This window comes from Rhinoraja longicauda, chromosome 8 (genome assembly GCF_053455715.1).
Source record: "Rhinoraja longicauda isolate Sanriku21f chromosome 8, sRhiLon1.1, whole genome shotgun sequence".
NCBI classification, from domain to species: Eukaryota; Metazoa; Chordata; class Chondrichthyes; order Rajiformes; family Arhynchobatidae; genus Rhinoraja; species Rhinoraja longicauda.
Genome location: NC_135960.1, coordinates 46,040,632 through 46,068,016, shown reverse-complemented (window position 1 = coordinate 46,068,016; position 27,385 = coordinate 46,040,632). Strand labels below are relative to the sequence as shown.

General features: G+C 42.1%; 1 protein-coding gene across 4 annotated transcripts; it reads right to left on the bottom strand.

The window, feature by feature from the left end:
* Positions 1-379: 379 nt before the first annotated feature.
* On the bottom strand, positions 380-27,240 carry marchf7 (membrane-associated ring finger (C3HC4) 7). Of its 4 annotated transcripts, XM_078403828.1 has the most exons (11): positions 27,065-27,240; positions 22,535-22,665; positions 21,878-22,031; positions 19,028-19,172; positions 18,440-18,559; positions 15,662-16,805; positions 8,545-8,717; positions 7,028-7,131; positions 5,817-5,927; positions 5,273-5,321; positions 380-1,116 (listed from the first exon to the last, which is right to left on the bottom strand). In XM_078403828.1, the coding sequence occupies exons 3-11, from the start codon at positions 22,028-22,030 to the stop codon at positions 1,049-1,051; spliced, it is 2,067 nt and encodes a 688-aa protein (XP_078259954.1). In that variant the 5' UTR covers position 22,031; positions 22,535-22,665; positions 27,065-27,240; the 3' UTR covers positions 380-1,048. The 4 variants fall into 4 exon arrangements, with proteins under 4 accessions (XP_078259954.1, XP_078259953.1, XP_078259955.1 ...); XM_078403827.1 differs by lacking the exon at positions 22,535-22,665 and having other exon boundaries at positions 27,065-27,239; XM_078403829.1 differs by lacking the exons at positions 22,535-22,665; positions 27,065-27,240 and adding an exon at positions 22,424-22,445.
* Positions 27,241-27,385: the final 145 nt, after the last annotated feature.

Sequence of the window (27,385 nt, the reverse complement as noted above, 5' to 3'; positions counted from 1 at the left end):
CTCGTCTGAACATGTGTCAAGAAACGAGAGTTTGAAGTGTTGATTTATACCCCAATCTCACCCACAAGATGGTGAGCACATTTTCTCCCCTATTTCAAAATTTTGGATAATGAATTGAGAATTTCATACGGGTAAATTTTCATAACGCAACTGGCCATAACATAGATGGAACCTGCAATCTCATTCAATCATAATGATCGTTGTGATTTTAAGTCAATTTTAATTCTATCCGAAACTTGATTTCCCATTGTCATGGCGAACCCTGTATCTCAAATCCACTGTTCAGATATTCAGCTATTCTTTAGTCAAAACTTGTACAGAATGCTTGCCTCCATGTTATGGAGATGGTGCAAATGAGATTCCAAAACTGGAAAACTGTTAGACAAGCCTCAAAGTTTAATATTTCACATTTACTCAAACAATTATAAAGCTTAATTCAGTGCAGTACCTTTAATTTTATGAAAACATCGCAATTAAGAAAAGTTTCCATCTATGATTTGATAGAAGACTGTTTTGCCTTCTCTCAAGTAGTACACTTTATTTGATTAATCATTACCGAATACATAGTTCCAACATAGATTAGTCACTTTAAGTAGGATAATGCTGCACTTTAAAATAATGAGATAGTTTTCTGCCAAGTATACATCCAAACTTGCAGGGAATTGCCCTTTGAATGTAGACATTTCCAAGATTTTCTAACTGGTGGCTTTTGCATATCCAATTCGAACCTTGATATTTGAAGTGAAAATTTTTAATTAGCGAAAAGAAGGCAGTTGAGCACGTCAGCTGCCCACATTAACTCTTGGACAGTGACTGTATTACATTGAGTTTTTCTCTTTAGTTCATAATTATTACAAATAAAAAAGCTTTACATAAAACACTCATATTGTAAAGCCTTTCATCTCTAGTGCAGTCACAAAATTGAAAAGCCACCCAAATTTTCAGCATCTATTTCATGGGACATTAGCAATTTCTAGCAAAAGTGAAAAGTGAATTTTATGCTTTGCCTTTCTATATAGACTTGCACTGGGAAAGCCCATCACACAAGTCAAGTAGAACCTCTTGGTGTTCCATTTTCAAATCTATCTTGTTCATCTTCAGAATCTTCATCCGTAGCTGTGGAAATAATGAATTTTGGTTCATTTAGGTAGACAGACAAATGCAGAAACAATTTCTCTTAAAGTACTTAAAGTATATTTCAGTGACCATTTTAAACTGTTAATAGGGAATTTATTTTTTGGAAAATTTCTAGAATGCTACCTGGACCCATGAAATAAGATCCATTACACAACTATTATATAGCATCAAAGATTAGCCAATGAGTTAATTGTGCTTGAAACTTACCATGGGCTTCTACAAAGTTGGTTCTGAAATTCTTACATTATCAAAACCACTTCCACCGATGGTTTGAAGCAGTATACTCATAACTGAATTTTTCAGCAAGTTCATACCATGATTTCTTATGCCAATTATCTCAAGTTTGGTTTCTGACCAGCCAGCCACTGGAAACAGCTTTTGTTAATTTCCTCTCAATAGACAATAGACGCAGGAGTAGGCCATTCAGCCCTTCGAGCCAGCACCGCCATTCAATGCGATCATGGCTGATCACTCTCAATCAGTACCCCGTTCCTGCCTTCTCCCCATACCCCCTCACTCCGCTATCCTTAAGAACTCTATCCAGCTCCCTCTTGAAAGCATCCAACGAACTGGCCTCCACTGCCTTCTGAGGCAGAGAATTCCACACCTTCACCACTCTCTGACTGAAAAAGTTCTTCCTCATCTCCGTTCTAAATGGCCTACCCCTTATTCTTAAACTGTGGCCCCTTGTTCTGGACTCCCCCAACATTGGGAACATGTTTCCTGCCTCTAATGTGTCCAATCCCCTAATTATCTTATATGTTTCAATAAGATCCCCCCTCATCCTTCTATATTCCAGTGTATACAAGCCTAATTGCTCCAGCCTTTCAACATACGACAGTCCCGCCATTCCGGGAATTAACCTAATGAACCTACACTGCACGCCCTCAATAGCAAGAATATCCTTCCTCAAATTAGGAGACCAAAACTGCACACAGTACTCCAGGTGCGGTCTCACCAGTGCCCGGTACAACTGTAGAAGGACCTCTTTGCTCCTATACTCAACTCCTCTTGTTATGAAGGCCAACATTCCATTGGCTTTCTTCACTGCCTGCTGTACCTGCATGCTTCCTTTCAGTGACTGATGCACTAGGACACCCAGATCTCGTTGAACATCCCCTCTTCCTAATTTGACACCATTCAGATAATAATCTGCCTTTCTATTCTTACTTCCAAAGTGAATAACCTCACACTTATCTACATTAAACTGCATCTGCCATGTATCCGCCCACTCACACAACCTGTCCAAGTCACCCTGCAGCCTTATTGCATCTTCCTCACAATTCACACTACCCCCCAGCTTAGTATCATCTGCAAATTTGCTAATGGTACTTTTAATCCCTTCATCTAAGTCAGTAATGTATAGCATTACACTGTGAATAAAAAATCTTTCAACTTTCTGCTCCAAGAATAATCTCAAGATTTATCGTGCAACTGATTGATTTGATTGAAAGATGCAGTGAGGAAGGAGCTGCAGATACTGGTTCAAACCGAAGACAGACACAGAATGCTGGAGTAACTCTGCAGGATAGGCAGCATCTCTGGAGAGAAATGGGCGACATTTTGGGTTGAGATCCTTCTTTTGAAGAAGGGTCTTGACCCGAAACGTCACCCATTCCTTTTCTCCAGAGATGCTGCCTGGCCCGCTGAATTACTCCAGCACTTTGTGTCTGTCTCAGATACAGTGAAGAAACAGGCTGTTCAGCCCATCGAGTCCATGCTGATCATCAATCAGCCAGTCACACTAATTCTGTGTCATCCCACTTTCGCATCCACTCTCTACCCATTTTTTGAGTAATTTTTTAGGCCAATTAACTGACAAACCCGACATCCTTGGGATATGGGAGGAAAACTCGGAGGAAACAAATGCGGTAACAGGAAGAAGAGCAAATTCCACATAGGCAGCACCCTGGGTCAGGATTGAACACTGGTCTCTGGTGCTGAGGCAGCAAGTCTACCGCTATGCCACTATGCCACCCTTATGTCACTGTGCTACCTCCTTCAATTACTTGCAATCTTGGAAATCTCCATCCTTCAAAAGCTTCGTCACCATTATGAAATGAGTTGTCGTTAACAGGGAAGTGCTTCAAAGATTTTGTGGCCAGGGTGAGAGGGGTCAGAGATGATCTTGCCCGCTCGCTTCCTGGCCAGGTACATGGATAGGAAAGGTTTAGGAGGATATGGGCCAAATGAAGACAGATGGCACAGGTAAGTGATAGATGGATACAGTGAGGGGGAGGGAGGGTTGATGGGCAGATGGTTGGATAACCATCAAGATATTACTTGGTAACTAATGTCCACTAGTTAATTTTAAGAGCAATGAATATGGAGCATGAAGTTGCAGCCACTAAAGGCATCTTTAAAACAGAAGATGAGAGGCTGGTATAAATTTAAATAGTCCCTAGTGTGTGTAGGATAGCATTAATGCGTGGGGATCGCTGGTCGGTGCAGACGCAGTGGGCCGAAGGACCCGTTTCAGCGCTGTATCTCGAAACTAACCTAAACACCAGAGATAAAAAGACAAAAAGTATGAAATAAGGGTAGAAGTGGTGCGAATTGTGAAACTGGAGAAAGGAATATAGGTGAAAAGAGCGAGGGAAGGGGAGAAATAGGTGTGAATCCAGACGGATCACACAGGAGAGGAGAAGAAAAACACAAAATGCAGCATTTTAATCTATTATGGATTACCAGTCATAGGGCGTGGTAACAGGTCCTACGGTCCAACTTTCCACGCTGAGCAACATGCCCTATCTACACTAATCCCACCTGCCCGCATTTGGCCCATATCCCTCTTAACATCTGATCCATCTACCTATCTAAATGTTTCCTAAACATTAATACCTGCCTCAACTACCTCCTCCGGCAGCTCATTCCATACACTAATCACCCTTGGTGTAAAAAAGTTCCCCTCAGGTTCCTATTAAATCTTTGCCCCCTCACCTTAAAACTATGCCCTCTGATTCTTGATTGCCAAATTCTAGGCAAAGGATTGTGTGTGTTTATCCAATATATTTTTCTCATGATTTTGTACACCTCTATTAGATCATCCTCCAGCGCTCCAGGGAATAAACTCCTAGCCTGCTCAACCTCGGCTTACAAGCCTCGAGTCCTGGAAACATCCTTGTAAATCTCTGCAGACTTTCCAGCAAATTAAATCAACAAAAGGTAGTTCAAATATTTTGGTAGCCATATGCAAACAAGAGCAGGATGTGGGGTGACGGGTTTAAAGTTGACTTTAAGAGCAGTGAATATGGAGCATGAAGTTGCAGCCACTAAAGGCATCTTTAAAACAGAGGATGAGAAAGGCTGGTGCAAATAAATGATGTACAAGATGTGGAAAATGATGCATTGTGGGTCGTGACACTGATAATGTTTTAATGTGGGGGAAGAAAACGGGGATGGTGTTAGTGCACATTAGCTACCAAGTGATATCTTGATGCTTTAAATAGCTGAAGAATATAGGAATTAAAAATAGTTGAAGAAACAAGATAAATTTAGGAGGAAATTTCATTTTTTGCCCATCGAACCATGCTTTCAACAGGTATAAGTTTATTATTGCCACATGGACCGAGGTACAGTGAAAATACGTGTTTTGCTATATTATCCAAACAGATCAGACAGACCATATATAGATATAATCAGTTCAAAGTCAAGTACGATAGATAGGATTGGGAAAGATGTGAATGACACTTAATAACTTTCATAAACTACATCCTTACTGCTCGTGTTAAAACTATTCTTGAGGCACAACCAACTTAAACAATACTGGAGGTTCTGGTCCTCTGAAAGATCACATGATAATGTTTATGTGGTCTCTGGTAATGTTGTAACATGTTCTTTTGGAAGTGACATTCCTATCAAAAAGATGGGAGATTTCGTGAGCAGTTCATGAAGATTTTTTTTTTTGGCACAGAACAAGCTTAAAATGCTATCAGATGTAGCTCTGTTATGTGTTCAGTTGAACAGATGCTCTTCATCTAAGATGCGTTTACAAGCATTTAGCCTGAAATTTGTTTTTAATTCCAACGTTAACAGTTTTAAAAGCTCATAATTAACAGAGTACACTCCAATAAAGGGCAACAAAAAGCACTGGATTGGCCAAGTTAGGGCCCTTATAGGTATCTGAGAGACCTACTTTCAAGATCTTGTATGTGCTGTTGAAGAGTTCTTGCCAAGTGGATGAACTGAAAGTAAAAAGTGGACAATGTCAAAACCACATACGTTTTCCCTACATACCAATGGAGGAAAAATTCCAAAGCACAAGACCATCCAGTTGGTAGGTAATCTTCGACTGTTCTGCTGTGCCTAATTAAAAAGTTCAACAAGCATACACCAAATAAGGACAGGTTATCCCATGCCGTAACTGTTTTACTTCAGTTTTTGAACTAGTGCAATTAATTGCACAGTAATAAAAATGTAATTGTTGTAAAACATAGCTGTCAAATAAACACATTTTTTGAACCCCTCTATAAAAAGACTGGTTGCAGCATTCCAGATGGTTATACGGGTTTAGTGACACACAATTAGAATATGCTGAAATTCCCCGATTACAAGTCTAATTGCAAAGTAATAGTAAAATTGTTTACATGCAGGATGTGGCAACCTTAATACCAATTTTAAAACAAATGCACTGCTGCTTCATTCAGACACATTGATAATCAGCCATTGCTCATGCTTACCCGAAGTCGGGATCTTGTCTCACTTGTATCACCCATTAGGTCGGAAAATCTCTGCTCACAGAGATGAAGTAAGAGAACAAGGTAAAGACCAGAACTGATGTCGTGCTGTGCCTAAAAGAGTTTTTTTTAAATGAAAGCAAATAGTCATTAAAACTTGAGTTTGCAGCAAAGTCTTGAAGTCACAGAGCATCGTAACAGACCTTTCAGCCCAACTTGCTCATCTAACCAAGGTGCTCCATCTACACTAGTCCTACCTGCCTGCATTTGGTCCATATCCCTCTAAACCTTTCCTATCCATGTACCTGTCCAAATGTCTTTTAAATGTTGTTATAGTGGCCGTTAGAGTATAGTATTTACTTTATTTTACTTTAAAGGTACAGGATAGAAGTAGGCCCTTCGGCACACCGAGTCCACGCCGACCACTGATCACTTTGTTACACTAACACTATCCTACACACTAGGGACCTTTGACAATTTTTACCAAAGCCTATTAACCTATAAACCTGTACATCTTTGGAGTGTGGGAGGAAACCGGAGCGCCCTGAGACAACCCAAGCGATCACAGGGAGAACTGTACAAACTCCATACAGACAGTACCCGTACTCAGGATCCAATCTGGGTCTCTGGCTCTGTAAGGCAGCAATTCTAGCCACTGGGTCGACGTGGTGGGAAATGGCAGACATCGTTTAGGTAGGGATCCTGCTTCAGACTGATCAGTTGTCCCGAATCACTGCTTCTACATTCCCTTCACAGATGCTGCCTGACCCACTGGGTTCCTCCAGCACCGTTTGGCTGAGCATCCCATTTTCTAATGCAGATGTTTGGTCAAGTATAATATAACTGAATAATTATCCAAAGTTCGAGATGAAAACAGCAGACTAAAAATGGTGGGGTAACTCAGCAAGTCAGGCAGCATCTCTGGAGAAAAGGAACACCTATTCCTTTTCTCCAGAGATGCTGCCTGACCCGCTGAGTTGCTCCAGCATATTGTGTCCATCTTTGGTAAAAAAACTAGCATCTGCAGTTCCTTCCTACACATGAACACAGAACACACTGTAAATTAGCTTCGTGCAGGACAAACAAATTTGGTTCCCCCAATTGCTTGACAATTGTTTAAAAAACCCTAGTGAAAAAAGAAATTAAACAATTTAATGCCTCAGGCAGTGTAATATTTGCACAATATTGTAGAAGTGAGAAACAAGCTCACACACCTGTTCATGCGTTCTATACAATTTATGGACATCAAAATCTTCCAAGTCCAGCTGTAACTTTTCCTTACACAATTCACAAGTGACGACAGCAGTCAAATCAGCACCTGCATTAAATTCAGTAGTGAATATCCATTTAGTGTGTTTGATTACATCTCACATCTTTCCCATTCATTTATCATACTTTTTTTTAAACGAGATATGTGGACAATTGATGCTTGGTAGTTAAGTTTACAGTGGAGACAAGACTGCAGATGCTGGAATCTTGAGCAAAACAAGACTGGCAAAGAAAATCAACAGATCGGCTAGCGTCTGTGGAGGGAAATGGAAAAACGGCGTTTTGGGTCGGGACCCTTCCTTAGGCTTATGGAGTTGATCAGGTCGGGTAGGAAAGGGAAAGCCAAGAAACTGTGCACCTGTCTTCATCATGATGGTGGTGGTTCAGTGTCAAGCTCCTCAGCGTCAACTACAATTCCATCAATGCACCATGCCCAGGACATTTTTTAAAAAGCTCACCGACCTCGCGACTGCCTCAGAGGTTTAAGATTTGGCATGTCACCAAATACTCCACTGAACGTCTATAGATGTATGGTACAGAGCATACTGACTGGTTGCATCATGGTGTGGTTTGGTAACTGAAACACCCAGGAACAAAGAAGGCTAGAGAAAATTGTAGAAATTGCCCTGTCCATTATGGGCAATGGTCTACACACCACTGGAAGGAATCTATAGGAAACGCTACTTCAAGACGGCCACTAATATCAAAGACCCACACCACTCTGGCCTCTCATCTCACTGTTACCATCTGGAAGGTAGTACAGGACTTTAGACATACAGCGCAGAAACAGGCACTTCGGCACACCAACTCCGTAATGACCAGTGATTACCCCGTACACCAGCACTGCCCACACACAATTTACAAGGGACAATTTACCATTTTTACAAAGCAAATTAACCCACAAACCTATACGTCTTTGGAGTGTGGGGAGAAACTGGAGCACCTGGAGAAACCTCACATGGTCACAGGGAGAACGTATGAACTCTGTACAGACACCACCTGAGATCAAACCTGGGTCTCTGGCGTTGTGAGGCAGCAACACTACCACTGCGCCACTATGCCGCCCTACCAGAGAATTGTAACCTCCAGTTTCAAGAACAGCTTCTTCCCTTTTTAAGATTTTGTTTTAGATTCCGATGGAGGAGGTTTAATTTCCAGCTAGTCTTTGAAAGGTCGAGAACTTGGACAAAGGTAAAATACAAATAAAAGTCTGTATTTAAATGTGATTAAACCTGAGAAGATGCAACCGCTTGGTAGTTAGCATTCTGAAATCTCATGTTAATGGAACAAAATGAAAGTTTTAGAACAAAGAAATCCACAGGTCAGTAACGCATTGAAAGCAGTCCAAATTACTAATGAACACAACTCAAGCAGCGACCCACCCAATGCAACAAGAAAAATTATAGCCAAACATCCTTTAACCCACATTACAATCCACAAACACTTAAGATACCCACATTACCTGAATTTATTTTGGATTGCAACCATTTCTTGATGCATTCCTGATGGACATACTGCAAGCTGCCAGTGCAATTGCATGGTTTGATTAAAGGATTTGTTGTGGTAGATCCAGCTCCTATTTGGCAAATCCGACAAATATCATCTCCTTCGTCATCAGAATCTTCTAAAAGTAAACTATAAAGAAGACACCTTAAATTTCATCCTATTTTATATCCATAACAGAAAGACATCAGCAAACAGTATAAATAATTATATTCAGTCTAATAGCAGATACAAATTTCCTCTCTGCTCTCTCCCGATTCACACAATATTCCTCTGTTCACGTAAAAAACACAAACAAAGTAGTATAAGAAAATAACTGCAGATGCTGGTACAAATCGATTTATTCACAAAATGCTGGAGTAACTCAGCAGGTCAGGCAGCATCTCGGGAGAGAAGGAATGGGTGACGTTTCGGGTCGAGACCCTTCTTCAGACTGATGTCGGGGGTGGGACAAAGGAAGGATATAGGTGGAGACAGGAAGATAGAGGGAGATCTGGGAAGGAGGAGGGGAAGGGAGGGACAGAGGAGTAGTTACTTTTGTATTTATAAACTGGAGTATAGGCAAGATAACATTAAAATAACAGGGGAGAGGGGTCATAAAAATGATGAGAAAATTAGGGCGGCGCAGCAGTAGAGTTGCTGCCTTACAGCGCCATAGACCCAGCTTCGATCCTGACTACCCGTGAGGTAGACACAAAATGCTGGAGTAACTCAGCGGGTCGAGGTTTCGGGTCGAGACCCTTCTTCAGACTGATGTGAGGGGAGGGGGCGGGACAAAGATAGGATGTAGTAGGAGACAGGAAGACTAATGGGAGAACTGGGAAGGGGGAGGGGGAGGGGAAAGAGGAACTATCTGAAGTTAGAGAAGTCAATGTTCATACCACTGGGGTGTAAACTGCCCAAGCGAAATATGAGATGCTGTTTCTCCAATTTGCGCTGGGCCTCACTATGACAATGGAGGGCTTCAAGACCATCCTGGTGGGGGATGGAGGTGTAGAGTGACTGGAGTTTAAGCCCTCCGTTTCTTCCTCGACCGCAGAACCAGCCTATCTCCATCTACCAATACTCTCCTCTGCCTAGCAGATCTGGTTCTTACCCTCAACAACTTCTCCTTCGACTACTCCCACGTCCTCCAAATCCAAGGTGCAGCTATGGGCATTCGCATGGGCCCTAACTATGCCTGCTCCTTGTAGAGTACGTCGAACAGTCCCTGTTCCTGGCGTACACTGGCACCATCCCCGAACTCTACCTCCGCTACCTCGACTCCATCCAAGGACCAAAACAGTCTTTCTGGGTGAGGCAGAGGTTCACCTACACCTCCTCCAACCTCATCTACTGTATCCGCTGTTCCAGGTATCAACTTCTCTATATCGGCGAGACCAAGCGCAGGCTCGACAATCGTTTCGCTCAACACCTCCGCTCAGTCCACCTTAACCAACCTGATCTCCCGGTGGCTCAGCACTTAATTTCCCCTTCCCATTCCCAATCTGACCTTTCTGTCCTGGGCCTCCTCCATTGTCATAGTGAGGCCCAGCGCAAATTGGAAGAACAGCATCTCATATTTTGCTTGGGCAGTTTACATCCCAGTGGTATGAACATTGACCTGCAACTTCAGATAGTTCCTCTGTCCCTCTCTTTTCCCTCCCACTTCCCAGTTCTTCCATTGGTCTTCCTGTCTCCTACTATATCCTATCTTTGTCCCACCCCCTCCCTTAACATCAGTCTGAAGAAGGGACTCGACCCAAAACGTCACCCATTCCTCTCCAGAGATGCAGCCTGACCTGCTGAGTTACTACACCATTTTGTGTCTACCTTCGATTTAAACCAGCATCTGCAGTTTTCTTTCCTGACTACACGTGATGTCTGTACATAGTCGGTACGTTCTCCCTGTGACCGTCTGGGATTTCTCCAGGTGCTCATGTTTCCTCCCACATTGCAAAGACATGTAGGTTTGTAGGTTAATTGGCTTCTGTAAATTGTCCCCACAGCATAGGATAGAACTGTAATCGAAGGTAAGTGCGTACTCGGTGGGCCAAAGGCTTTGTTTCCACATGTATAACTAAATGTATAAAAGGTAAGATTTTATACATTAGATCACATTTTAGGACATGTATCTAGGCACCAATTACAGAAGTCCCCAGCTGCAGTGAAAGGTGTTTCACTGATGCTACAAATTAAGATAGGATATCAACTAATTCTGACAAAAGTGAAAATACTTGGAGGCAGCTGAACTATTCTGTCACCTATCTATGTTCTCCACAGATGCTGTCTGACCCGCTGAATTACTCCAGCTGTTTTTTTTTGTAAACCAGCATCTGCAGTTCTGTCTCTACATCTGCAGTTCTTTGTTTCTTCTGCTCACAGGCATGCAATCTGCCTGGCAGGGTCTCAGAAATCTTTGCCATTATACAAGTAGGCAAAAATATATCCATGGTCTGCCATATCTAAAATGTCTCGACCCGAAACGTCATCCATTCCTTCTCTCCTAGATGCTGCCTGACCTGCTGAGTTATTCCAGCATTTTGTGATACCTTCGATTTGTACCAGCATCTGCAGTTATTTTCCTACATATCTAAAATGCACCGTCTCCTTAAAAAGTCCCCAACGCAGCTCACATTGTAAGCCACCTCAGATTTACCTGTGGAATCTTTTGAAAACTCAGCTTACTTGTAGATTGGGAGGATATTCTTGAATGAAGCACTTCAAGGTGTGCATGTTATTTGCAGATGACACCACTGTAGTGGGACGGATATCAAATAATGACAAGATGGAGTACAGGAAGGTGATTGACAAGCTCGTAACCTGGTGCCAAGTTAACAATCTTTCCTTCCTCAGAGATGGGGCCCAAATTTGTTCACAGTACTCTAAATGTGGCCTGACCAGCACCTTATAGAGCCTCAGAATTACATCTGTTTCTAGAAGTTCCGAAGCAACAGCCAAGAAAGCACACCAGCACCTCTACTTTCTGAGAAGGCTTAGGAAGCTTGGTATGTCCCCAACAACTCTCACCAACTTCTACTGATGCATGGTAGAAAGCATTTTATCGGAATGCATCATGGCATGAATGGGAACAGTTCCATCCAAGACCGCGAGAAATTGCAGAGAATTGTGGACAGCCCAGACCATCACACAAACCAACCTCTCTTCCATAGAGTCATCTACACTTTACACTGCCTCATCGAGTCCAGCAACATAATCAAGAACGTGTCTCACCCTAGTCACGCTGTCTTCTCCTCTCCCATTAGGCAAGAGGTACAGGAGTGTGAAAACGCACACCTCCACATTCAGGGACAGTTTCTACCCAGCTGTTATCAGGCAACTGAACCATCCTATCAACAACTAGACAGTGGTCTTGACCTACCATCCACCACATTGCAGACCCTCAGGCTATCTTTAATCGTATTTCACTGGACCTTTTGATCCACTTTGATACAATTTTCAAACAGAATTGTCATTAGAATTAAAATGTTGAATGCTGATTTTTTTGGGTAGCTTATTTTGAAACCATTTCTTGCACTACAGCAATATGTATTATGAGATTCCAGTTGAGAGAGAGGAAAGGGTTACTTTGAAATCTATGGCGTTTTTCATTGTTGCGGTGTTTTCCTGAGTTACTATCTACTTCATTGGAGACCCTCAGACTATCTTTAATCAGGCTTCACTGGACTTTACCTTGCACTAAACGTCATTCCCTTTATTCTGTATCTAACTGTACACTGTGTTGATGGCTTGATTATAATCATGTATAGTCTTTCCGCTGACAATAGTGTGCAACAAAAAAGAAAGCTTGATATACGTGACAAAAACTAAACTGTGGAGATTCTGACCATTTCTTCTCATCCACAAAATTTATCACAAAAGGGATTCTGGCACTCTTAGTAAGAGTCATTTCATCAGTGATGAATAATTGACCAATTTGCCACCGTTGTTGGACAAATTATAGGTAATGATGAGTCAGAGTATAAGAGGGATATCGATCGACTGGTGCCAGAACATCAACCGTGCTCTCAATGTCAGTAAGACCAAGGAGGTGATCGTTGACAGTAGAAGAGAGAGGCCAAGGATCCATAAACATGTCTTCATCAACTAGTTGGTGGTGGATAGAGCCAACAAGTTCTTGAGTGTGCATATCTCTGAAGATCTGTCCTGGGCCCAGTACATTAATTCCATCATGAAGAAAGCCTATCAACACCTCTACTTCCTTAGAACATTGAGAAGATTTGGTGTCAATGAATACTCTCTTGAACCTCTACAGGTATTGGTAGGGAGCATATTCACTGGTTGCATCATGGCTTGGTTTGGCAACTGGAATGCCCAGGAATGAAGGAGATTACAAAAAGTGCTGGATGCTGCCCGGTCCATCACGGGTACTGACCTCCCCACCATTGAAGGGACCTACAGGAGGCGCTGCCTCAAAAGGAGGCAGCCAATATCGTCAGGGATCCACGCCACCCTGACCACACTCTCATTTCACTCCTGCCATTGGGAACTTAACTGACGTCCAGTTTCAGGAACAGCTTCTTCCCAACAATCATCAGGTTATTGAACACTACAAACACCAACTAAACTTCAAATTATCTTGGTTGCGCTATGGCCTTTAGGCTTGTGGTATGTTTTGACCTAACATTGTTTTCTTTTATTTGTTTAACTTTATTTTGTTTGTTTTATTACGTTCTCTATGAGTACATAGTTAGATTTAGCTCTTGGGGCTGAGAATCAAGGGATATGGGGAAAAAGCCGGAATGGGGTACTGATTTTGGATGATCAGCCATGATCAAATTAAATGGTGGTGCTGACTCGAAGGGCCGAATGGGCCACTCTTGCACCTATTTTCTATGTTTACTGCGTTAGCAGACCTATTATGCTGCACAAGTAACAATTCCATTGTTCTGTGTTTTAGTGTAAATGACAATTAAACACTCTGGACTCTTGCATAGTAGTAATTTGTCAAAATTACTGCGAATAAACTTGGACAACTAGAAAGAAAGGTGGGCAGGGAGATAAGTTTTAAGAAAGTTGTTTCCCTGCAATTCCCATACTTAGTTAAAGTTCAGATAGCAGTAAACAGTTGATTATTGAATCAGAGCTGTTATTTTTAGGAGTCATTTATTCAAGCAAGTCCTATAATTGCTGTCCCTGAAGCTAAAGAGTATGCTGGTGTGTATAAAGCAGTGCACATAGTGAATCTAGATCTTGAATGTTAGGGTCCAGTATCTTTCCAACTTCAAACAAAAAAACAAATCAAATGAGCTTAGTATCTGAGATGTAACTTGTCACATCAACCATTCTGCTTTTCCATCACCCCAATATTCTATGGATTCACAGCATGTTTTGAGGTATACTTAAGAACCACAAATGGCATCTTTAGTCGAGTTTAGAGATACAGTATAGAAATAGGCCCTTCGGCCCATCAAGTCCATGCAGACCACCCATCACCCTTTCATACCAGTTTGATGTAATCCCATCTTCTTATCCACACCCTACGCACTCGGGGAGAATTTTAAAGAGGTCAAATATCCTACAAACCAGCACATCTTTAAGATGTGGGAGGAAACTGGAAGACCTGGAAGAAACCCACGCAGTCACAGAGGAGAAGACGCAAACTTCACAGACAGCCCCACCCCAGGTCAACATCAAACCCGGGGCTCTGGCGCTATATGTGCAAAACCCGCTCTACCAGCTACGCCGATGTGCTGCCCTTTGGTTAAGATTCATCAACAGCAAAATAACCAAAAATCTATGATGTAAAATACATTGGGCATAAAAATAATTAACTGCAAAAGGCTAAATAATTAACTGCTAAAAGCTAAAAAATTGTAGAGTAGATGCTTTAACTTCTCTGTGCAGTTTCCCTGCACACTTCCAAGCTATTCCAAGAAATCAGAAGCTACAAGAGTGCAAACACCATATTGTCGAAAATATTTCAAAGTCAGGAGTCAGGATTGCAGGGTTAAAAAAGTTGTTTAAAATTATGAAATTTTCAGTTGCCAAGGAAAGGTGCAAGAGAGAAATACTTGATTGCAAGCACATGAAATGGACAGTGAACTTTGTCACTTCATTAGAAATCACCTCAGGCATAAAGTTAAATATTTAACCCAAACACAATCATTCTAAACTTTATTTTGATCCCAGACCAAAAATTGACAGTTGGGTCGTGTATTTTGGATGGTTACTGCCTCACATCTTCATTGCAAAAAAAGGGAAAAGTTACAAGAACCTTTGGATTATTGCATCAACTTTCATATTACAGATATGCACACAAAAAAAATCTTTTTATTATGCATGAATTTAATCCCCAAATGGATGGCTTCCACCAGGTGGGAGAGCCACTGCTGCACAACTCCAGCAACTCAATCCTGACCTCCCGTGCCTGTGTACCATTCACATATTCTCACTGTGACTGCATGGAATTTCTCCAGGTGCATCGCTTTCTTTCCACGTACCAAAAAGGGAGTTAGTGGGTTAATTGGCTAGTGAAAAATGCTCCGTATAGGCAAAATCTTGCTGCAGAAGAAAGTAGCTGAAAAGGCAATGTGGGGAGAATAAAACGAGTGGAGTACATGAGTGCTTGGTCAGCATTGACTCAAATGTGCCAAAGGGCCAGTATTTGTGTTACACAACCTTTATGACCGACAAACAGCAATTGCTAGAAAAAATCAGGTCAGTCAGAATTTGTGAAAGAGCAATAGGCAACGTTTCAGGTCTCGGGCTCTTCATAGCTTAAGCAAAGGCTCCAGGACATGAAACATTAACCGTTTCTCTTGCCACAGGTGTTGGAGCTGACCCAAGCTTTGATTGCACCACCATCATTTGCTGTTTTTATTTCAGATTTCTGGCACTTGCAGGTTGTTTTGACTATCATCTTCTAAAGGTCCCTCATTCCACCCATCAATTCAGACTACATCCGCTACCCAAGGACTGATATTACTTTCCACCCACATAAAAACTACCTCAAATGGACAATAATCTCCACTGAAATGAACTACAATTCTCTACCTGAAACCCATTCAACAGTGCAGAGCAGATTAACAATGATTGTTGATGAAACAGTTTATATCAAGCGCACAAACAAATACCTTTCTTGGATTTTTCTCAGCTTTTCCGGATCCTTTGAAGATGCAGTTTTCTGTTTCTCTTGCTCAGTAGGACTTCCAGATGGATTTACAAAGTCTACTGCTATCAGCACATCTTCGGAATAATCATGTTCTGGGCCACAAGGCACAGAAAGGCGAATGAAAGAATTAGAAAAAACTTCACTAAATTCTGAGGTACTTCTTGTTGGAAGGGTCTCTGGTGCCGTGTTGCGGGCTGAAGAGCTGCCTGAAACCATTGAAGGCAAAGCATTGGTAGGTTGTGCTGTAGCGCCTTGAACACGCTCCGACTGTTGTCTGCTTGAGTTTTGAAGTGTTCCAACTGCCCTTTGGAGGATTGGTGACTGATGTTCCCTGGCTTCACTAATGATACCATTAGCAGTTTCATCTCGGCCTTCTCTTCTGGAGATAGGGGTACAGCGACTTTGCAGTGAAGAAAACCAAGAGCCAGTAATTCTATTTTCAGATTCATTTGGCCTCGAACTTGAATTTCCTGCTCCAACACTCGAGTTTGGAGATTGTAGAACAGCTGGCGACTCCGTTCTTCTCCACCTCAAAAATCCGAATCCCCGAGAAGATTCTGGGGATTGATTAGGAGAAAAGTTAGCAACTGCTCTGCCATTGGCATCAACCTGTGCCACATTTTCACGTCTTTCCCCAAATGATGCTTTATCTGCTTTCTCCAATGAATGCCCTCTTTCAAAAGACCTTGTACTTGAATGGCTCCGATTAGAAATTCGGTTGCCAGAGAAAGTCGAAGACATGCTTGATGCCAGGCGTGACAGGAGCTGTCTAGGTCTACACCGACTACTGGGCGATTCTGATGCCAAGTCATCCAATGGCCTTGTCTGCAAAAGAGATGCATTTCTCCTTTCAGATTCTGAAGTGCTAGCTCTTCGCAGGAAATCACCCTCTGCACTCCTTTGTATCACTCCAAAAGCTGATGAAGAACTGCTGCTCTCAAAAGATTGGGAAGAATTTCTGGAGTCTCTGGAGAACATAGAGGGATTGTCTGGAGAAGCGGAGGAAAGTGCTCTGCTTAAGCTGGTTGTGGTACGTCTCAAAGATCCAAACAATGTCTCCCTTGGTCTTGCACCTTGCGCATATGACGATAAAACTCTTCCGTAACCTGCAATATGAAAAATAACTGAAAGTGAAAATCTTTGAAATGTGTTTAAATATTCAAAACATCTTTGCACCAGATATGGAGTTACCAGAACAAAACCAATGTCCATTTAGTTATTAACCCAACATGTAACTTACAAGGATGTGCGTCTGTATAGCTAAATTCTACATCTATAAGTTTGCAGATGACACCACTGTAGTAGGCTGGATCTTGAACTATTGTGAGATAGAGCGCTTAGTAACATGGTGTCAAACAACAACGTCTGTCTGAAAAAGGAGCTCAACTCGAAACGTCATTCATTCCTTCTCTCCAGAGATGCTGCGTGTCCCACTGAGTTACTCCAGCTTTTTGTGTCTATCTTCGGTTTAAACCAGCATCTGCCGTTCCTTCCTACACAATCTCTCCCTCAATGTCAGCTAGATGCAGGAGCTAGTTATTGCTTGGAAACCAAGTGGTAGACATGCCCCAGTCAGAAAACTAAGGAAGTTTGGCCTGTCTCCAAAATCTCTCATCGTAGCGAACATCCTACTGGATGCATCAAAACTCGGTTTAGCTGCTGCTCTGCCCAAGACTGCAAGAAAGTGTGGATGTAGTCCAGCCCATTACAAACACAGATAAGAATCCACAGGGAAATATTAATTTGAAACCGACAGATAATTTGCACGCATCTTTATCTTTCAAATGTCAGCACTTTCCGAGCCAGGATAAGTGTGCCATCAAGTTACAAGCGTTAGGTAAATAAACACGGTCTAAAGGTGGCAACATAAGTAAATGAGGTGGTAATGAAGGCATCTGGTATGGTTGCCTTCATTGCTAGGGGCTTTGAGTGCAAGTGTCATGAAGTCACGATGAGCTCTATAGGACTTTGGTTAGACCACATTTGGAATATTGCGTGCAGTTCTGGTCGTCCCATTTCAGGAAAGACGTGGAGGCTTTGGAGAGGGTGCAAAGGTGGTTTACCAGAATGCTGCCTGGATTAAAGGGTGTCAGGGAGAGGCTGGATAGACTTGGATTGTTGTCTCTGAAATGTCAGATGTTGAGGGGAGACTTGATAGAAGTATATAGATTTATGAGAAGCATGGATAGGATGCACAGTTAGAACCTTTTTCCATCGGTGGAAATATCCAACGCTAAAAGGCATAGCTATAAGGTGAGAGGGGGAAATTTTAAATGGAGATAGGCGAGCAAGTTTATTTTTTTACAAAGAGTGGCAGGGATTGCATTGCCAGGGTTGGTGGTGGATGCAGGTACGATAGTGGCATTTAAGAGGCTTTTGGATAGGCACATGAAAATGCAGAGAATAGAGGGATATGGATCATGTGCAGGCAAATTAGATCAGATCAACTAGACATCATGGGCAACACAAACAATGTGGGCCAAAAGGCCCTTTCCTCTGCTGTATTATTCTGTTTACATAAATAATGACTGCATAAGGTTAAGTAAATTATGGATTATAAACTACGAGAAAGACCACTTAAAACATTCAGCAATTAGTCAAATTTTGCACAACATGTATAGCTATTCCAGTAAATCAGTTAATGTTTTATCCAAACATGCAATTTTTTCCATATTAGCCATGCTCTATTTTTAATAAATGAATAACATCAAGAACACACAGTGGTAATTATAACTATCACCTTCTCTTTGACTGGATTCTGATCTTTCCATCTCGGTTTCTTTGCAGAGGGGAGCTTCGGTTCTTGATGTTGAACTGAATGGTACTGGTGATCTTGGGAACCGACTCGCCCAAATCGAATCTGGGAAGGAATGATCTGGTTTGAATCGTGTGATAATTAAACTATACCAAACATGAACCAAAATTCAAAAGCACAACAAACCAATGCAGTGATATGTAAATAGTACAATATTCACCTGGATATATATATTACCCAAATTGAAAATCGGTGTTTTAAATACCAAACAGCATTCTACAGCATAAAACAAACAGCTGATTTTCCCCACAGTAGTGCATTGGCAAAAAGCCAGATGGATGCTTCATCCAGTCCATTGCCTAACCCCATTAGAAACCTTGGCACCACAGACATCCCACCAAATAGACAACTAGCCCTCTGGCAATGGATCCTTAGCATTACCATGAGAAAGAGAAAGAAGGGGAAGGGGTGTACTTTCCACAAGGAGATTGCCCCTTTGGCAACTCAATGCTTTACACAAACTAGACTAAAAATCGATGCAAGTTCATGTGCATGCAAGTTTGATGAAAATACCTGAACAATTGCTGAAGCAATTGGTATTATTGCTGGATGAACATGTTGATACAAGCTTAGGCCTCTTAGAATCACTGTTCACAGGCGGAGTTAAAAATCCAGAAGGTGTTCCTGGAGGTGTATTTGGTTCACTATATAAAGTAGGCTGCAAAGGTGAACATAATATATATAGCAAATTTCAGATATTGAGAACTGAAAACTAAGAGAAACAAGTCAATTAATATTAAACATTATCCCTATACCTAAGCAATCAGCCGAGTATTAAAAAGTGAACAATTGTAGAAACTAATACTGTTCTTTTCTTTACAAAGGCCTTATCACTTCTGCCCTTTGTCTACCAGTCACAATCCCACTCTCATTTTATCCTACCTGGGGGCAGACCCAAAATGTTGGAGTAACTCAGCAGGACAAGAAGCATCTCTGGAGAGAAGGAATGGGTGATGTTTCGGGTCGAGACCTTTCTTCAGACTGATGTCAGGGGAGTGGGCAGGACAGAGATAGAATATAGTCGGAGACAATAAGACTGGTGGGAGAACTGGGAAGGGGGAGGAGTTGGAGGGAGAGGGAAAACAAGGGCTATTTGAAGTTAGAGAAGTCAATGTTCATACTGCTGGGGTATAAGCTACCCAAACGAAATATGAGGTGCAGTTCCTCCAATTTGCGCTGGGTCTCATTCTTACAATGGAGGAGGCCCAGGACAGAAAGGTCAGATTGGGAATGGGAGGGGGAGTTAAAAGTGCTGAGCAATCAGGTAGGTTAAGGCGGACTGAGCGGAGGTGTTCAGCGGAACGATCGCCGAGCCTGCGCTTGGTCTCACCGATGCACAGAAGTTGACACCTGGAACAGCAGATACAGTAGATGAGGTTGGAGGAGGTGCAAGTGAACCTCTGCCTCACCTGAAAGGACTGTCGGGGTCCTTGGATGGAGTCGAGGGGGGGTAAAGGGACAGGTATTGCATCTCCTGCGGTTGCAGGGGAAAGTACCTGGGGAGGGGGTGGGAAGGGACGAGTTGACATGGGAGTTGCGGAGGGAACATTCTCTGCGGAAAGCAGAAAGGGGTGGAGATGGAAAGATGTGGCCAGTGGTGGGATCCCCTTGGAAGTGGCAAACGTGTTGGAGGATTATAGGCTTTGTCCTGCCCTCTCTTCCAGCTTTCTCCACCTCAATATCATGACTCTGAAGAAGGAGCCTGGCCCGAAATGTTATTCATGTACCTGACCCAGAGTTACTCCAGCCTTTATAGCGTCATAGTCATGCAGCATGCCGAAAAAGATGTCCTCATCTACACTAGTCCCACCTGCCTGTGTTTGGCACAGTTGTATCTTTTTTTGTAAATATCTAACATTGAGAAATAAAAATAACTAGAAATTAATATTGAATAGAATTGAAGATTTAAAATAAAAGCTGAAAAAGAACAAGAAAAACAAGCTTTACTTTCTAGTCTGCAGCTCTACAACTTGCTAAAATCAATGACAATTCAAATTCGCCACCAGACTCTGTGTTCCATATATACAAGTCCAGAACATCTGCATTTGACAGCACGTGCTCACAGGTTAGACTTACTCTTGTAAAACAAAGATCAGCAGTTCCAATGCCAATGAGATCCAGCTCAAGATACTCAGCAGATCTGTCCTGCCATCTGATGCCTCTATCACAAGTAAATTCAACTACATTTAAATTGCTCGAGACTATAGCTGCAGAATGCGGGCATGTCTAACACAATTGATGACCAGTTTCCTTGTTCTTTAAAAAAAAATAATGGCACGTGGAAAAAAAGCCTTTAAAACTGCCAGTTCTACTCAATATTTAAGTATGGACACACAATGATCTTCTACAGTAATTACTTTTGGACCTTGAACGATAGAAGCGTTATCTATTAAGGCTAACATTTGTCTGAAGAAGGGCCTCGACCCGAAACGTCACCCATTCCTTCTCTCCAGAGTTGCTGCCTGTCCCGCTGAGTTACTCCAGCTTTTTGTGTCTATCTAATGTCAACTTTAACCTTGCAAATCTATTGTGGAGAAACAGTACTGATAAGCAAACCAACGCTTTAAAAACGGAGATGGAAAGATATACCAGGAGCTATTCAAGGCTGAATACGGGATCAAATCTAGCCTGTATAACATTGGTCCCATATCAACACGTTCGAGTCTTAATTCTTTATCAAAGACACAAACTGCTATGCTATCTTGGGCAGCTGGGATAGACATGAGTACACAGGCTTGTTCAACGAAACCCGTGTTATAATCCAATGCAAAAAGCTACTGTTGCACCATTCATTTACATGGTCTGATTTTGCATTACTGTCTTTTAGAGATAGAAACCAATGAAGGACACATTTGATAGAGTAATGGCATTAATATTTTTAATGACCAAACCACAAACAACACCTTTAACAATAACTGGCCACACTTTAGTTATTTGTTAAGCTTGCATCATATGAAACACTAGCAAATTTTCAAATCTTTTTTTTTGTCCCCAACCACCAGACTAGATTTTGGCAAAGTGCTCTTTTCAAGCAATCTTGTCCTCTCCCATTAATTCACATCATGCAATCATGGCTTTCCTTCCCCCCTCCCCACCCTCAAAAAAACAAATTCCTACTACTACGACACCACCCTTCCACCCCACTGGATGAACACTGACAACTGACAAAGGGTCTGGAGTCAAAATGTCACCTATCCATGTTATCCAGAGATGCTGCCTGACCCGCTGAGCTACTCCAGCACTGTGTTCTTTTATTCCCTCCTTTTTCTGTTCAGTGACTTGGGCATTATTAATTAAAAAGCATTAATGGAGCTATTTATTTCACAGCTGCAGAAAACAAAAAGAGATGTAAAATGGCATCACCTGAAATTCAGCTTCATGTTTTTCATTTTCTTTTGTTGCATAGAAGTCATCTAAGACATTTGATCTACCTTCATATAACATTTTTGCTCCTGATGAAGATGTTGATGAAGCATTATGCACTTCAGATACTCTTCTTGTAGGCTTGGGATCCATCCTTAAAACATGGCAAAGTGTTTTTACATTTGACACTGAATCAGACTTCTGTGTATTTTAACTTCAGATATTAAGATTACTGAATAACAATTATTTCCAGTTACAGTGTTGGTTAAAAAGGTGTTGTTTAACAAAGCTTACATCTAACATTGATGTTTCAACGTTCTAAATCGGCCCAGGGCTTGTTGCCTGGTGAACTAACAAAAGTCGCTCGGTTGACCATTAGAAACCCTTCTGATCCAAGCCATAGCTGATTCAGGCTCTTCACAATTGAAACTGCAATATCATCTTCAGAAACACTGATTTGTTTAAGCCTTCCTCACCCCCCCCTCCAAATATCCTTGATATTTACGGGTTTTAATATTGAAAAGGCAAACATTCTTAGAACTTTACCAAAATCATTTACACGAGCCAGCGGTAATTACACAATAGTGACATTTCTATCCATGACTTTTTTTCTTTTTAAGCAAAATGAACTGAGATCATTGCAGGCACAGGACTTGCCAGGATAATCTTCAGTGGGAAGATTCCCCAGTTTAAGTTCAGCACTTGCATCACTGCTTGGGAGACAAACTTCCGCCCAGTGCCAATGGAATTTTGCTTTTACATCAAGTACAGCCCAATCCTCTGACAGACTGTAGAAGAATTAAAACAATTATAAAAGCTTTACACTAAACCAGACAAACAAGATTTATTGACTAGTTTAGTTGAGATACAGCCCTTTGATCTACAGTGTCTGCCCCGACCAATGATCACGCATACACTGGTTCTATGTTATACCAGTTTCGCATCCTACACACTCAGGGCACTTTACAGAAGCCATTAATCTACAAACCTGCACTTCTTTGGAATGTGGGAGGAAACCAGAGCACCCAGTGGAAACCCACAGGATCACAGGGAGAACATACAAACTCCGTACAGACAACACACATAGTAAGGAACAAACCCGGGTCTCTCAGGTTGTAGGGCAACAACTCTACTGCTGCGCCACTGTGCCACCACAACTGGAAGTATTCATTTAAAAAAGAAACATTAATTTTGGTATTAATGCCATTTAAATCTCCAGGCTATCTCATATCCTGTGCGCTTGGAACAGAAGATTTGAGGCACTTTCTGTACACATGGATTGTGGATTCTTTTGAAAAGGTTGAGAGCACAGCAAATCTTTAGGTAAATTACCTGTATTTAACCTAAATAAATGCCCAAGCAGAAGACAGTAAACATGCTCAATATGGTACCATAATAATAAAATCTTCTAGTTATTTTATTAGATCCCAACTAGTAATTTCACTGCTTCTGACATTTTGGACAGCATGACTAGCACTGTAGACAAGGACTTAAGACATAAATGAGTCACTGTGTGTAGCACAATGACAGTGTAAGACCAAACTTAACGTTTCTAATTAAGATTAAGTTCCCCATGAGCTCAGGACAAAGTATAAAAATTAAGAAACACGATATGCTTCTCTTCCTTCCTTCCACCCATCTCCAGAATTAGAATTCAAACTTTAGTAAATCAGCCATAAGCTGCATAACTTTTAACAGCATCACCCACCCATAAAAGTGTTGACATTTATTTTTAAGGTGGAGATTGACAGATTCTTGATTAGTAAGGGTGTCAAGGGTTATGGGGAGAAGGCAGGAGAATGGGTTTGAAGGGAAAAGATAGATAAGCCATGATTGAATGGCATAGACTTGATGGACCTAATGGCCTAATTCTGCTCCTACAACTTATGAATTTAGAGCAGCTCAAGAGGCAAAATACCTCACAGCAGGACGGAAAGCTAAATATTACAGATGCTAGAATTCTGAGGCAAAGCCAGAAAAAAAAGGAAAATACATGATGTAGAATGTGGTATACAGTCAAATTTAACATTTCAGTTGGTTTAGTTTCCAGAAGCTTATGCAGGGCAAGGTAAATGAGAGGAAAATCAGAGGTTAAATTTAGATTTATTTATAGAGCTAATGATAGAACTCTACAATAGTAGATGATACATTTAGACGACAACAACGAGACAACAAGTGAACAGTTAAAATGTAATGAAAAGGAACTGCAAATGCTGGTAAGTTGCTGCCTTAGAGCGAATGCAGCGTCGGAGACCCAGGTTCAATCCTGACTACGTGTGCTGTCTGTATGGAGTTTGTACGTTTTCCCCGTGATTGTGTGGGTTTTCTCCGAGATCTTCGGTTTCCTCCCACACTCCAAAGACGCAAAGGTATGTAGGTTAATTGGCTTGATAAATATAAAAATTGTCCCTAGTGAGTATAGGATAGTGTTAATGTGCGGGGATCGCTGGTCGGCACGGACCCTGTGGGCCGAAAGGGCCTGTTTCCGCGCTGCATCTCTAAACTAAAATAACTTTTAAAATGCTGGGGTAAGTCAGCGGATTAGGCAGATGCTGCTCGAGGATTTTGTGTCTATAAGTGAATAGTTAAAGTCAAAACAAAACTACTAGCATCAACGCAGTTTTTTTATCCAGAGTAATGGAACCAAAAACCAGGGGACATAGGTTCAAGGTGAGAGGGAAAAGATCTAATAGGAACCTGAGGGGCAACTTTTTCACACGCAGGTTGGTGGGTGTAAGGAATGAGCTGCCAGAGGAGGTAGTTGAAGCCGGTACTGTAACAACATTTAAAAGACATTTGGACAGGGACAGCTAAAGTTTAGAGGGATACGAGTCATGCGCAGGCAGGTGGGATGAGTGTAGATGAGGCAATTTTGTCTGCATGGGCAAGTGGGTCAAAGGGTCTGTTTCCATGCTGTACGACTCTATGACTTTAAGATGGCAGTCAACGTGTCAGAGGCGAGGCCAGTACAAATCATGTCATGTGGTCGATGAGTTGCAGTCGATTTAATCAGAGGAACAGGAAACCAAAATTGTAGCAGCTACATGCAAAATGCGCTTGTGTTTCAGCAAGATGCTACAGTTCGCCCCTACATCCCAATGACATACAGGTTGGTAGGGTTGTTGGTCACTCTCACTTGCCGTTTGGTGTAGCATGGGAAAAAAGTAGTTTACAGTGAAAAGTTACTGGATACACTCAACAGGTCAAGTTGCATCCATGGGGAGAAAAATAATGAACATTTCCGGTTGAAGCACCTTCACCTTAAAACATTACTTTGTTTCCCTTCCTGCAATTGTGGCCTAGTTGAGAATTTCCAACATTTTTTGTTTTATTTTAGATTTCCAGCATCTGCAGTTTTGTTTTGATTTTCACTTACTTTGGGGGAGAGAAGTTGAGTAAAATGTTGGAAGACAAAATGACATAAGTGCAAGATGGGGATTAGATGGTCAATGTGGCCAAAAGGACATTTTCATTCTACATGACTCCACGATTCTAACGTTTTCTTTCTCTGTGATACCCTATACTACTGATTATTTCGGAACTGTTGTGGCTTTATTTTAAACTTTCAGCATCTACATTCTTGTTTGCATTTAAAACCAACACAAGAACTCTGAATAAGGGCAAGGAATAAAATAATAGTTTTAAGAATAAATAGGGTAGGCACATGGGCATGCAGGGAATGGAGAGATATGGATCATGTGCAGGCTGTTAAAGAGTCAGTCTTGGCATACATTTGGCACAGGCCTACTGGGTCGAAGCACCCTTTCCTGTGCGGTACTGTTCTATTAAAGCTTTGTAAAAGCAAGATCTAGACTACAATGCCTTACATGAAATGTCGTTAGGAGTTTCTCACCATTTTAAAAGATGCCAAATATATTTAAACAGAAGTGCAGGTGCAGGATCTCGGAGTGCAGGTGCATGGCTCCTTGAAGGTGGAGTCACAAGTAGATAAGATGGTCAAAATGTCTTTTGGCACATTGGCCTTCATCAGTCAGAGTATTGAGTATAGAAGTTGGGAGGTTATGTTGCAGTTGTATAAGACGTTGGTGATGTTATAGGAAATATGTTGTTAAGCTGGGGAGGGTATAGAGGATATTGCCAGGACAAAAAAAGAGAGGTTGAGTAGGCTGGGTCTCTATTCCTTAGAGCACAGGAGGATGAGGGGTGATCTAAAAAAGATGTGTATAAAATCATGAGAGGAATAGATCGGGTAGATGCACAGAATCTCTTGCCCAGAGTAGGGGAATCAAGGACCGGAGGACATGTTCAAGGTGAAGGGGAAAAGATTTAATAGGAGGGGTAACTTTTTCATACAAACTCGGGTGGGTGTATGGAACAAGCTGCCAAAGGAGGTAGTTGAGGTTGAATCCCATCGTTTAAGAAACAGTTAGACAGGTACATGGATAGGACAAGTTTGGAGGGATATGGACCAGGCGCAGGCAGAAGGGACCAGTGTAGCTGGGACATGTTGTCTGGTGTGGGCATGTTGGGCCAAAGTGCCCGTTTTCACACTGTATCAATCTGACAATAGGGCAATCTACTTGAAAGACTTTCTCTAATTATAGATAGCACCAAAACTAGAAGTAATTTAAGAGATTAAAAGATACTAAATACATATGCAGACTGTTACATCAAGAATTTAAAAGACATTTGGACGGATACATGCATAGGAAAGGTTAGAAGGATATGGGCCAAATGGAACTAGCTAAGATGGAAGTTCTTGGTCAGCATGGACAGGTTGGGCCGAAGGGCCTGTTTCCAAACTATAAGACGGGCAGAATTAGGCCGATCGGCCCATCGGGTCTGCTCCGCCATTATATCATGGCTGATCTATTTTTCCCTCTCAACCCGTCTCCTGCCTTCTCCCGGCAACCTTTGACGCTTTATCCACTCCATTTTAAAAATACCCAACGACTCTTGGCCTCCACCGCGACTACGAATTAATTTGATTGTGCAAAATGGACACTTTGCGGTTCATAGTAAATATATAAATTAAAACAGACACATGGAAGTGACTTATGTATTGCGTTTTTCAGAACAGATGAGCAGACATGTTGCCCACCTCGACCTAAAACACACAGCCACACCTCAGCCACCTCCCAGCTTGGCCCAGGGCCCAAGCTTTCCAAAACACTGTGGGCGCGACCTTTCTGAGACAAACGTCGTTATTAAAACTGCACCACAAACCTTGCTGAAGGACGAAGCAGGAGACGGAGGAGAGGCCGGACCCGCCGTCAACCAGTCGGTCGGCGTGAGGCGAGCCGCACAATCACACCGCCCCCATCATGGCGGCGGCGGCGGGGCCGGGCCGTCCGTCCGTCCGTCCGCTCCTCTCGGGTAGGCCCCGCCTCGCCTCACTTCCGGCGACAGCCTTTCTGAGGTCACGGGGTCGCTGTGTTGCCGAGCGACGGGGTCGCTGTGTTGCCGAGCGACGCGGGCGCCTGTTGATGCGGACGCGGGGGAGGCGAGCGCTGCTGGCTTCCAATGTTCACAACGTGTCAGGCTCAG